General features: G+C 40.8%; 1 protein-coding gene across 1 annotated transcript in view; it reads left to right on the top strand.

The window, feature by feature from the left end:
* ddr2a (discoidin domain receptor tyrosine kinase 2a) overlaps positions 1-13871 on the top strand; it is a 34715-nt gene that overhangs the window by 9247 nt on the left and 11597 nt on the right. The window contains exon 3 of the mRNA XM_019351779.2: positions 7621-7734. Coding sequence (XP_019207324.1) covers positions 7653-7734 — 82 coding nt within the window. The 5' untranslated portion in view covers positions 7621-7652. The remainder of the gene's footprint in view (positions 1-7620; positions 7735-13871) is intronic.

The following is a 13871-nucleotide window of genomic DNA, read 5'->3' as shown; positions in this document are numbered from 1 at the left end:
ATGCAAGAAACAGTTCCTCATTGTAGCCTCCATGTTATTTCCATTTTCTGACTTAAAGCACTTGAACACAACGTCAGAAGAATAACTTTCTGACTCTGGAAATTCATCCTTCTGAAGAGCTTGTGAACGCACAGTTCAGTAGGAATATACTGCAAGTATCTACTTAGCTTAGCATAGGATAAACACTCAAGACTGGAGAGTTAAATAGCCTTTTTCTGGCCTGCTAGCACCTATTTTTCACACTTATAAAGACATCTGTACAAATAAAAAAAAACCAGTGCAAGTTAGATTAGATTAAAGACTAAAGACTGGACACCTGTCCAGTCTTTAATCTAAGCTAATATAACCAGTGGCTGACAGCAGCTTTTTGTAAAGAGACACACAGTAGAAAAGTATTTATCGTCTAATCTTTGCAGGAAGGGAAAATAACATAGCTCCCAAGATGTCAAAGTATTGTTTTCACCAGGAGGACTAACTTACAGACCCATGAGGGGCTGAACATGCAAGCCTGGGTCTCAGCCGACCTGAGGGTGAGGCCCCTCACGGTCACGGTTTCCTGCACAGTGATCATGTATGTAAATGTAACACTTGAATAATGTGGAATTATAACAAGTTTCTCCATAAACAATCAGAGTTTCACTAATAATGACAGATGAGTTTAACCTCAGCTGAAAATCGAGTTCTTGCCTGATATTGTGACTGAAGATAGAGCACTCCATTATGAGATTTAACATATTATGTTTGCAGTCTTAGGGGAGGCACACAGATGTATTTAAAAGAAGAAATTTCCATGCTTTCTGTTTTTTAAATGCTAAATAGTTATGTCTATGGCAGCATATGAAACCAGAAAAAAGGCCATCCTCAGGGACTCTTCATCCCACCGATGGCTAAACATATTTCACTCAGAGAAAGAGGAAACTTTTGGAGTAGGAATACAGTAAATGAGGCCAATTTTCCTTTTGAGGTATTGCCTCGGCATTTATAACTTATAGTCTGGAGATACAGCTCGGTAAGGTGGAACTGATGTGAAACTCACCACTCTGTTATGTCTCTTGTCACTCTTGACAATTATAAACTAGTGAAGTCATATATTTGACTTTTTTCCTAACTTTTGTGGCCTCGTTGGACTATATTTTTATTATAGATTTGTATGCTTTTACAGAATAACCTGTAACAGGAAAGTTCCTGCGGACACATTGAAATGTGTCATGCCTGCTACTCTAAAGTCTTTTGTTTTGATTGCTTTATACACTTTCTGCTTAGGTTTATTTTTTGTTCTTTTTCTGAAAGCTTTTGGAAGTGTCCGTAGTTTATTTTCAGAAATGTGAGCCTTGAGTGGGCCTTGCACCGGTATAGACTTGTGTGAAGGTTAGCTGTCTTAAAAGATAGGCGATCAGAGGTGTAGACTCTCTCATGTCCAGCTGAATTTAAAACGTGAGGCTGTGTGAGGGTGACACAGATACTTTGATATGCCTAAGTCAGCAATTTAACATGTTCAAAGTGAGAAAGTTATAAGGCAAGAAGGATCAGAAATACAGTACCAGACTACAAACTGTATATCAAAGATGTATGCTCCTTCCAAAAGTGTGAAAGCGTCTTAAACTTACCTTTTTGTGGCCATGTTGAGAAAATACACTGGATTATAGATCTAAGAAAATTGGTCCTAGACCTTATTAAAAACATTTCTAACAAGTTTAACACTTCATAATAATATTTTCCTAAGAAAACAGCCCCTAATTGGGTAAAAAGGTATATCCAAAAGCACACCTTTGTATGTGGAGTCCACTTTGTGTTTGGCAAGGTGCCTTACCCCTCAGTTTCCCAGTCAGACCCGCCTCTCAGTCGTCAGTGTGGTTGCAGCAAATTGGCAAAAACGATCACCCTGACAGTTCATAACAGGATTTCATTAACTAATGGGTGATGTAATGGTGGCTACGTCCATCTTTTGCATATAACCGATCCCAAAGCGAGGCCTCTGGACATCACTTTAAGAACTACACCATGACAACAACCGTAAAACACGATCGTTATAATTCATCTTGCTTTCCTCCTTCCTCAGAGCTCCGTTTATGTGTTGACATGTCTTCTATGGAATCATAGCCCTTTTTCATCCAACACCTCTTTTGTGCTTCCATCCTCACCTCGTTTCTTCCCTCCCGTGGCTCTCAGTCTCCCTGTTTACACTGGATTGCATGTTGTGAAAAATGCAGGCCAAATTTGGACCCGGTTTACCTGGGAGCCATCGTCACAGTAGAGAGCAGACTTTACCTCAGATCAGTGACATCCAAACCAAACTCTGCCTGCTAGTGTTGAAGGATTGTTTAATTAGCAGGAAAATGGCAGACATATTGTACCTGGAAGGGGACACTATTTCCATTTTCACCTCAGTTAGAGAATTTGAATCCCGTGTGTGCTCCAGCAGGCTGAATAACAAAGGGCCTGGAGGTTGTTCTGCATATGTACAGGTGGGGGTGTCTGTGTGTACCCAGCTCTCCTAACTTTTTCCTGTGGTGTCTCTCAGGAGCTATCAGAATAAATTCACCTCTGAAGGGTTTGTGCAGCTGGTCTCCAGTTTCCCCGTCTTTTGCTTTACCATTGCTACTTGTGTTATGTATTTCATCATGAAATGAGACAGCTAATTTTCTCTTTATGGAAAATGTTAAATATAAATAATATGATGAATAATAGTACACTTTAAAATTACTCACCAATTATAGTTTAATCATATTACATGGTTTAGTAATGGTTTAATGAGATACTTTCTGTTTTTTCTTAATTTTTTTCACATGAAAGTCTGAAATTTTTCTTTAGAAGTGCAAAGGAAAAATCCCTGGAAAGGATACCTTTTGAAACGGAGATAGGATATGAATAAGTTTTTCCTGCCGTTTTCCTGTAAGAGGAGAGCGGAGAGAACTTTCCAGAAATGTGGACCTGTGCTGTGTTCTCAGCACTGTGGACTGATCTGATGTTACTATAACAGGGAATAAAAGCTGTTTTATTAATACAGGTATGGAAAACACAGCTGGAAGTTGTGTAGCTGTATTCCGGGGGAGCAAACAACTCTTAAAAAACGGGTTTAATTTTTCTAGATTAGACTTTATAGTTACATTTTTTGGCCTTCTGGATTTGAATCTGTCACAACATACTCAGATGCCTGGTGTTCTTACCACAATTTGAGCTTTCACAGTAGACTTTATTACCATATTAAGCACTTTCCAAACCTCTGCAATTAAATCTTAAAGTAAATTGTGTTGAGATCTGCGGTTGTTCAACACTTTCTAACTTTCTGAAGGTCCATGTATCGGGAATTAGGATCCGTCTGCTGTAAAAACAGAGCTGGCAGGGTTTTTATAACTGACTAAACAGTTATATGATTATTTCTGTTTCATTTTTGTTAAAAAGTTTAAATATTAGCCCATGCATTTTCTTCTGGTTATCCATTCAGGATTGTGGTGGGACTGGAATCTATCCTTGGTACATCTGCACAAAGGTTAACACAGAGATCCAGACAACCATGCATGCTCACATTCACACACAGGGCCAATTTAGAATCATCACTTAACCTAACAGGGTTTTTTCTTTGTTTTTTTTTTTGAGGAAAACCCACGCAGACATGGAGCGAACATGCAAAATCCACACAGAAAAGCCTGGATTCAGTCCCAGGCCCTTCTTGCTGTGGGTGAGGACCACGACACTACAGTGCTGGCCCGAGATATTACAGAACCGATGGTCTAAATGTTCATAACTATTCCAGGATCTTAAAGGGCCTCTCATCCCCATACAACAAACAAATGAAAGCTAGACATTTTACTTTTGGCAAGAGAACAAAATGCCATTATTATCTAAAACATGTTTTTCTTGGTTTTTTGGCCATTTGAAGACTTTCTGACTCACTTTTTGTGTTTGTCAAATGTACCCCACCTTTATTTGTGTAAAACCTGCAGGTTTTTCAAGTATATCTTTATCCACAGGATCCATCTGTGATTACAGCGTGCTTTGCTCCCTAACTGAAAGTATATCTGATCATTAGTTTTAGAGATAGTGCTTTGGAGGTGTTACAGAGGCTGGCCTTTTGATCTGTTGATTACAACTCAGGGGACCACCAATTATCAACAGGAGACATGGTCTGGGGATCCAGCCTCTCTGTACTCAGTTTTGTCAGTCCACATATTTAAGTTTAGATCTAAAGTGCTCCAGACTGTCTGATGCACGCAAACACACCGGTATGGTCCTTTGAGAGTCTCCAAATGTACAAACCGGATTCCAAAAAAGTTGGGACACTAAACAAATTGTGCATAAAAACTGAATGCAATGATGTGGAGATGGCAAATGTCAACATTTTATTCAGAATAGAACATAAATCACGGAACAAAAGTTGAAACTGAGAAAATTTATCATCTGAAGGGAAAAATATGGTGATTCAAAATGTCATGGTGTCAACAAATCCCAAAAAAGTTGGGACAAGGCCATTTTCACCACTGTGTGACATCTCCCCTTCTTCTTACAACACTCAACAGACGTCTGGGGACCGAGGAGACCAGTTTCTCAAGTTTAGCAATAGGAATGCTCTCCCATTCGTGTCTAATACAGGCCTCTAACTGTTCAATCGTCTTGGGCCTTCTTTGTCGCACCTTCCTCTTTATGATGCGCCAAATGTTCTCTATAGGTGACAGATCTGGACTGCAGACTGGCCATTTCAGTACCCGGATCCTTCTCCTACGCAGCCATGATGTTGTGATTGATGCAGAATGTGGTCTGGCATTATCTTGTTGAAAAATGCAGGGTCTTCCCTGAAAGAGATGACGTCTGGATGGGAGCACATGTTGTTCTAGAACCTGAATATATTTTTCTGCATTGATGGTGCCTTTCCAGACATGCAAGCTGCCCATGCCACACGCACTCATGCAACCCCATACCATCAGAGACGCAGGCTACTGAACTGAGCGTTGATAACAACTTGGGTTGTCCTTGTCCTCTTTGGTCCGGATGACATGGCGTCCCACATTTCCAAAAAGAACTTCGAATCGTGACTCGTCTGACCACAGAACAGTCTTCCATTTTGCCACACTCCATTTTACATGATCCCTGGCCCAGTGAAAACGCCTGAGCTTGTGGATCTTGCTTAGAAATGGCTTCTTCTTTGCACTGTAGAGTTTCAGCTGGCAACGGCGGATGGCACGGTGGATTGTGTTCACTGACAATGGTTTCTGGAAGTATTCCTGAGCCCATTCTGTGATTTCCTTTACAGTAGCATTCCTGTTTGTGGTGCAGTGTCGTTTAAGGGCCCGGAGATCACGGGCGTCCAGTATGGGTTTACGCCCTTGACCCTTACGCACAGAGATTGTTCCAGATTCTCTGAATCTTCGGATGATGTTATGCACAGTTGATGATGATAACTGCAAAGTCTTTGCAATTTTTCGCTGGGTAACACCTTTCTGATATTGCTCCACTATCTTTCTGCGCAACATTGTGGGAATTGGTGATCCTCTACCCATCTTGGCTTCTGAGAGACACTGCCACTCTGAGAAGCTCTTTTTATACCCAATCATGTTGCCAGTTAACCTAATTAGTGTTAATTGGTCTTCCAGCTCTTCGTTATGCTCAAATTTACTTTTTCCAGCCTCTTATTGCTACTTGTCCCAACTTTTTTGGGATTTGTTGACACCGTGAAATTTTGAATCAACATATTTTTCCTTTAAAATGATACATTTTCTCGGATTAAACTTTTGATCTGTCACCTACATTCTATTCTGAATGGAATATTGACATTTGCCATCTCCACATCATTGCATTCAGTTTTTATTCACAATTTGTTTAGTGTCCCAACTTTTTTGGAATCCGGTTTGTATAACCAAAGGTCAGTTCTCCTCCCGGACATACAATACAGGCAGTCTTTACATAAATGTTCTCCAGCACATGGTAAACACATTTTTGACTGCCAAATACACGCAAGCCATCAGGTGTTTGTGTTTCATTAGCTACGAAACGGCAAGAGGAATTAAGCTTAGTAAAAGCGTCTCAGTGGGAAATGGCTGTAACATGAAGCTGCAGGAAATAGCAGTAAGAAAAGCAATGAGATTATGTGTGAAGGTACAATGAAAGAGGCAAGTCAGGGTGTAATAAGTGTCACAAAATGCACTGGGTGGACTCTCTGTTCTCTATGCTCGAGCAATCAGAGAATTCATAATTAATGCACAGCGTTTTGATTGGATTTCGTTCTTAAATAAAAGGTGTGATTCTAAACTTCTCGTAAAAAACAGTGTAAGCTCAGGGCTACAAAGCTATATTACACCCATAAACTTTGGAAAATGTTGAGAGAATCAACAGTCAGGTAATGTCTAGAAAACATGCTGCAGTGCAGGCGTAGATATAGACGGACAGATCCTGTACCGCACATATGTTTGATTTGGACAGACTGAAGTATCAGCAAATCTTGAAACAGATGACAGCAGATTGAACATGAAATAAAATGAACAGAGGCCTGCACTGTGGTGAAACTCTGTTTCACTGAGCAGACTGCTCTACTGTAGGCTGCTGATCCTTTTGTTATTTCAGTGGGAGAATGTCAGGAATATGTTGTTTTTGGCCCGAGACGAAGACCAGGAAATGTTCGATACAGACACACACACACTGTGATGTTTCTTTATGAAAATTCCCACAATGTTCTCTTATTTTTGCTTTGCATCATGTGTGTTTTAGTTTAGATAACCTAGCTTTATTGATTTTCTCTACTACCAAACAGCGTGTAGAGTATTCTACGCTGTAAAATGTTAAAGCAAAATTAGACTTCAGGTGTTAAGTTCTGATTTCTTCAAGCAGACACACAGTGATCAGGAATGTGCAAATTTAGTGCGGAAACACAAGTGGAAGCTTTTGCTAATGCTGGCGAAGCTGTTCAGACTTTTAATAGTCCCCTTTAAAAAGATCAAGTATGCTGGCATTTCACTGATCTCTTTCATCACTTTTTGCACTTTTACATTTGCACAGTCACAGCATTTGTAACTGTAATTTAAAAAGTGCTACAAATAAAGGCTGATTATGAATTGGATTTGGTGAGAAACTAGCTGAAACTAGGTGTTTCTCTCTGTTGTTAGATGGACTGGTCAGTTGGAGGCGGCTGGTTGGCTGTGCGGCCTTCCAGCTGAGGTCATGTCTGTGACTCAGTGCCTCAACGTCTCTTTCCCCCTGGCTTCATAATTTGTCCCTTCGTTTATTCGTTCCTCATTTCTTCCTATAATTAGTGTGCATTATGTAAAATCATAAAAAAACAACTTTAACTGAGACTATTTTGTCTTCTTTGGCTGAAATTTAAACATCCCTACAGTTAGATTTTAATAGCTCTTTCACAGAGCGATAAAGCTCAAAATAAAGGGAAATTCCAGTTTTCGGTGGCAGTTATTGTGTCTTTTATTGAGTGAAATAAAAACATGTTTCCAATTAAACTGCCATTTTCCTCTTATATATCTAAACAAATGTTTTGTTCCCATGAATACAGAGGAGTTAGTACAAAATGTAATCTGGTCATCCTGCAGGCACAAAAGAGTTCACAGTTTTACCCCGAGTTTATGAAACTGTCTGTCAGACGTTTGCATAACCTGCTGTTTCCATCTTGTCTTTCAGGTTGGAAGTCTGTCTCTTTGCCCGTGTTTGGAATGAAGCACCTGTGGGACATTCACTTCCTCCTGCTCATCCTTGTCTATTTGTTAGGAGGCGTCACATCACAGGTCAACCCAGGTGTGTGCAAAATGAGATGACGTAATGTGTTGAGCTCCCATTTTTCTGTCCTTGGGTGTATGCATTTAAGTCTGAGGGTGTAATAAGGCCATATTCAAGAGTTTGTGAATACTATAAAACCACTTTTGTGAGTTTTGAGTAGGGATTTTTGGGCTCAGTGCTGCAGTCCAACAGTCCAGACTGCAACTGATTCAGATTTTGGATAAGTGCTGCAATGTGGGAGCCATGTGGTCCTCTCTTTCTGGTTTGGCCTCTTTGATCCCAGCATGCACGCCTTTCTCCAGCTCTCCCTTCAATGTATGCGTGGTTTTTGTGATGTCAATGAAAAGGGACCAATAATTTTTTTACAAGGAAATGGGGTAGCAACATTTAATGGGCAAAGATTGAGTCAAAAAGCAACCAAAGAGAGCTTTTTAGTTATTGTTGAAATTGTAGAAATGCAGCAGATATTTGCCAGTAAAAACCTCGAGCTGGCTACTGTTTATGATTTCAGTCTCAAAGCTTCTGTCATCAGGTTCAGTTTTCTTTATTGTTGAAAGAATAATGAATGACATATATGCCACAGTATTTCAGATCTAATAACAGTAATTAATAATGGTTTTGTCAGAAAAGTTCAAAACAGGGTTTACAGGTTATATCCTGACATAGCTCTGCCAAGAAATGTTAAAAAAAACAACAGTGGAAAAAAAAAAGTGCCCCATCACTTCCACATCCTCCAGCCTTTCTCCACCCCACTTCCACTTTCAAAATAAAACTTTCTACATGATGTTCTGCAGCATTTTAAGACTGTAAACCCAATTTTATTTTGAGAAAGTATGAAAATAAAAGCAAACATGAGGTCATGATGACAGGCCTGGGGGTTTTCTGCTCTCTCAAATGGACACTGCTGAAGCAAAACTACAAACATTACATTTTTCAAACCCACCAAACCAAAGTATTTTTTTAAGAAACACAACTTTTCTTTTTTTCTTTTTTAACAACAGCTGTTTTCTACATCTTTCTTTCTCATTCTCACCACTGAGCTGCACAGGCAAACACAAATACTTACACAACCACATCACAGGTAAACGCGCATTTGAACCTGACTCACTCGGGCACTCATTTATTCTGCAATCCAAAGGCAACAGAATAAATTCAGCCCGGTTGCAATTGAGATCAAAGGGTGTCAGGGAGTATAAGTAAAATAGTGCGTGCATGCTGTGGTTACTTTCAAGTGTTTCCTTATACGTAGGTATTAATAGCTGCATTTCTGACCTATATAGCCATATGTGAGAGCCTTTTCAGGATTCAGTACCAAAACTTTCAAACATGTCTTATGAGACATCTTCTCAATTACACGTTGAGTGTTTGACTCTGTAAAAGCTTCTCCCTCTTGTCTGTCTTCTTTCCTTGTTTTTGTGAGTGAGTGAATGCATGTGTGCGTGTTTGTGCGCCTGCTTGCATGCATATACCCGCATGCACACGCATGCTGTGATCCAGCTATCCCACTGGAGTCTGTGGCTAATGCATACCAGACATTCTGACAGCAGGAAAGTCCATTGGAATAGGCCCTGTCTTTCTCCCCACCATTTCTGTGTTTGTGTGTGTGTGTGGGGTGTGCAATTCCCAGTATCTGACCACTTATAAGTCAAGGAAAAGACTGTTTGTGTATCTGATCGTTGTCAGCGTTCAACAAGTTCACCATTTAAGACATTTGATCTCATTTAAAATCTGATCCAAACCATTGTTTAAAGCATTCACCTCCCCTGTCACTGTCCTCCGCTAAAAACCCAAATCTCAACCTGCTGTAATAAATGGAAGCAGGACATATCCACCTATAATTCTGTCTAATGCTTTTCTTCTGCTGCATTGAGAAGTGGGTCGTTTTTTCACTGTGTGGAAATATTCACTGCTGAATTTAGTGGAGCTAAGATGCTGAGTGATGCCAACTTTCCCCTGTTTAAAATTCCCAAGCAATGGAGTTATACCATCCCTGTTTTTCCCATTTTAATCGTGAGTAGGCGAACTTTATTTCACTGTGGAGAGAGGAGGAGGGCGAGGAGGAAGTGTGGACACGAGCTCAGGCCAGGGCAGAGCATCCAAATATTGGGCAGTACTATTATTGTGTGGGCTTCTTCTTTTGAGGATGTTTAGAGTAAGTCTTGAATGGTTAATGCAGTCGAATTTGAGAGCTTCTAAAGTGAATTTCACTACAATAAGAATATAAATGATGTGATGTGAAGAATTAACTAAATGCCAGTGTTTGCAAGTTTGCTGCTGCAACCTTACTTGATGTCAAATATCAAGAAGCTTATAGTCAAGTAACTTGGTTAATGGTTTATGTTTACAGCCTGGACACTAATAGTAAAAACATTGGCTGTATGCAGTCATACAGTGACCTAGAATACAGTGGGGCAATTAATTTTTCTAATGAGCCAAATGAGAAACTGGGACTATTGTGGGGGCCCACCCCATTTGAGTTCAGCGTACTGGTGCGAACCTCCACTAAAGCCCCAGTTTTTAATCTGTCCCCTTGGGAAAATTAATTGCCCACCTTTGACCTAGAAGCTGCTAAAATGGTATGCACAGCAAACCTTTCATATCACATGCAATTTTGGATAGAAATATTAATTAGTTAAGCTTTAAAGCAACTGACTTAGGTGACTGACTTGAGCCATAACCATGTAAATTCCCACTTGTGGCCACAGTGGGTGCTATAAGTTTATATGGTCATGGTCTCTGGGATACAATGAAGCAGACAGCTTATTTATATGCAATGAAACCAAAACATGACTGACACATAAGGGACAGGTATGTGAACATAAACTTTCATGACTGTGGTGTGTCTGTGCAGTCAGTGGTTGAACTGCAAAAGCTAAAGAACAAGTCTGCCTTTCAGTGCAGGGTGCGGTAAAAATCAAGAGGTGAGCGAGAGGTTTGGTCCATTGCTTCTTCATCTCTCTCTCTCTTTATTCCTCCACCACACAAGGCAAGTATTTTTCCACCTTTTTTCACGGGTGATATTTTTAGATAGCGCAGCTCAATGTGAAGCCTGATGGGTTGTGGTGATGGTGGTGGTGGGTGCGCACATAAGGGGAGTGGGGTATGTGTCCATACATCCAAATGCACACACTGGACTGCCCCCACAACTCACCCCGGGGGTCACCTCTGAGTGGGTCGGGTAGATAAATAAACACAGCAAAAACCAACATTTGGAAGAGCGGTCACACATCCGGCAGGGCGTACTGAAACCCGCCTCTTTCTCGCTCTGACTCTCTCTAGGATGTGGTTAAAGGGTCTGATAATGGCTCCTGTTTCATTCGTTGTGTCTTGGGCAATTTCACCTCAAAATGGTCACTGAAAGTATTCTCTTAACTTTTGACTGTGTTTCATAGCAGAGACAGTTAAAGTAAATAACAAGAGCTGCTGTGCTTTGCTCACTCACTCTCCACCTCAGTGTCTGTTTACACTCTTCACCTCTGTGCGAACGAGGCTCTGCTGGCATTCAAAAGTGCGGGAGCGCCAACCACCTCAAACCCCTTAATCTAGCTGGACTGAGCTGCCACAAAAGGACAGATTTCAGCTACATGTCAGTCTGAAACCAGTGATTACTATTCATCGTTTGTTTTCAAACAGTGTAGTTCTTTGACTGGATTGGGATTCATGTGTCACACATCTCTGCAGTTCATCTTGAAGGAGGTTTTGATTATTTTTTCCCCTTTACTCCAGCTGTCATTCGTGCAGTTCGAGCACCTGAAATTGTTTTGTAATTATGCATCTAAGGATACCACTAATTTACTTGGAACATGAGACGAGTGGGATGGTTTTGGTTGATGTGGTCTGTTTATTGCCACAGCGATCTGGTGCATGGAGAGAAATTGTAGGAGGGGAGGGATATAAACAGTAGGGGATAAATGATGCAGGATGGAGTGAGGAGGGCAGGAAAGGTTAGTGAGGACAAGATGAGAGGAGGTCAGAGGAGGTAAATGTAGACATCTGGAAGAGTTTTTGTTTGTGCTTCCTTCAAGTTGTCACCATGTCACTGCCAAAAAGAAGCTTTCATGCGTGTTTGTGGTTTCATCTACTCTTGCTCTTTTGTGTATCTGATGTGCGATTGCACGGACTGCATATCTGATCATCACTCCAACTTCCAAAACTTAAGGCGTCTCCCCATCTTGACTATTAAGCAAATATTTGGAAGAGATTAGGAACAGAGGAAGAAAGAATAACAGGGAGACAGAAAGAGCAAGAGGAGGACACAGGAGGCCTTGGACCTCAAGCTCTTGCTGGCATCTTCTCAAAGGGTTTTTTTGTGAAACAAGGGGCCAGGCGAACTTGATCAGACTCCCTTTAACTTCCACCTCCAACCTAGCTAAAGGCTGCGACCTGATGCTATCACATATGCAGAAATCAAATTTTTCAAAGGCTCTTTCATACATGGTTCAAAACAGGTTGCATGGTGGTCATATCCTATTAGGTGGAATCAGTCTAGGAGCCAAACATAGTATCTCTCCCAACCTGTGAAGTGCCCCTTTTTTTGGCCTCTGAAAACACCCATAAATCGCTTAATTCATTCAGAGGCGTATAAAAGTTAATAGATGCCATGTTGGCTGGATCATGCTCAGTTAGCCTCTAGCCCACTGAGTCTTAATGAGATGAAGATTTTGTAAATCATGCTGTTAACTTTAATCTCTTTTAACCACTCAGATGGTCAGAGGAGAGAGAGGAGGGACCACACAGGATGGGACACAGGGGAGACAGGAAAAAAGGAGCTTGAGGGGGTGGAGGGCCATGTAGGAAACGATGGGCATAATGGTTTTATTGACCGCACAGTGGGGGCACCAGTCACTCTGACCATAGACACACATACACACACACACACACACACACACTCATACACATGCATAGAATAACTCAATCCTCATGTGCTTGTTACCAGTGCTGTTTGCACTGGCAGAAACACCGAATGGATACAGCTTATTATTTCAATAAGGAACCACAATTTGAGGGCACAGAGTGTGCAGTCGTGTGTGTATGTGCATGCATATGTGTGCAGTCCTCCCACAGCACTACCCCACCCCTTCGTCCAGCACTATCCATCATGTTTTTCAGGTTTCTTGACAGAAGCTGGGAATGAAATATTTCTGTCTGGTGAATGTTTGAGTACGAGTTTGAATTTTCATCACCGTCCAGCACTGCGGAGGGTCTGGGGAGAGTTAGGGGAGAAGTGTGCTTAACAGTGTGATAACTGATTTAAGTACATGAGGTGGACAGTCTCCTAGAAAATTCCTGCTTAAAAAGAAACACTTAAGTAGAAGTGGTGCTCTTATCAAGTTAAAAAATACTGTGATGATATGTTGGTGTGACTGCAGGTTTAATAGAGGTGGAAAGAGTTAGATTAGAAGATTGATACAATATTTACTGCTGTTTGTAAAACCATGGCCAAGAGATGTTTAGCTTAGCATAGCACAGAGTCTCTTTAAAGTGGACCTATTATAGTTTCTCTTATTTTGATCATATATATTATTAGTAAGCTTATGTACAAAAGCACATACTCTACACTGAGTAAATTTAGCTCCAAATCAGTGTTTTAAATGGATTTCTGCTCAATGAGAGTGGATGTCCTTAAAATGATTATTTCAGACACACAGCTCTGGCTGTGAGCACAGAAGTGCCATAAACCTGCTGTTCTAACCTTCTGTTTGTGAGGGGCGGCCAATCAGTGGGTGAACTGAGCGGCTATAGCAAAGACCATCATGGGGATTATTCTAAATGAGGATTATTCTAACTACAAGGAACCTCTACTAAATTCCAAGAATTTAAAAATAGCTGGGCTGAAAAACTCTTCATCTTTTAAACAAGAGGATATATTGAGGTTGAGCTAAATGTATTAGTGTTTTTAAAGCTAACCATTTTTTTTTAGAGGGCTGATAAAAATGGGTAACAAACAAAGAGAAAACAACCCAATAAAGAGTGTCTTACCAAGGTGGTGGGTGGCTCTACTGGAAGCTTGGAAAAACATTTTTCCATTTTTCTGTCATGACACTGCTTTTGGTGGTGGAAAGCACTGTCACTGGTCCACAGTCTCCTGTGGGTGTTCAGTTTGGTTAGGCAACGATTACTGGAAAGGCCAGAGAGTGTGATTTACATTGTGCACA

Source organism: Oreochromis niloticus, linkage group LG23, assembly GCF_001858045.2.
Source record: "Oreochromis niloticus isolate F11D_XX linkage group LG23, O_niloticus_UMD_NMBU, whole genome shotgun sequence".
NCBI lineage: Eukaryota > Metazoa > Chordata > Actinopteri > Cichliformes > Cichlidae > Oreochromis > Oreochromis niloticus.
Note: the sequence above shows the minus strand (reverse complement) of the source record. Positions and strands in the feature narration are given on the sequence as shown.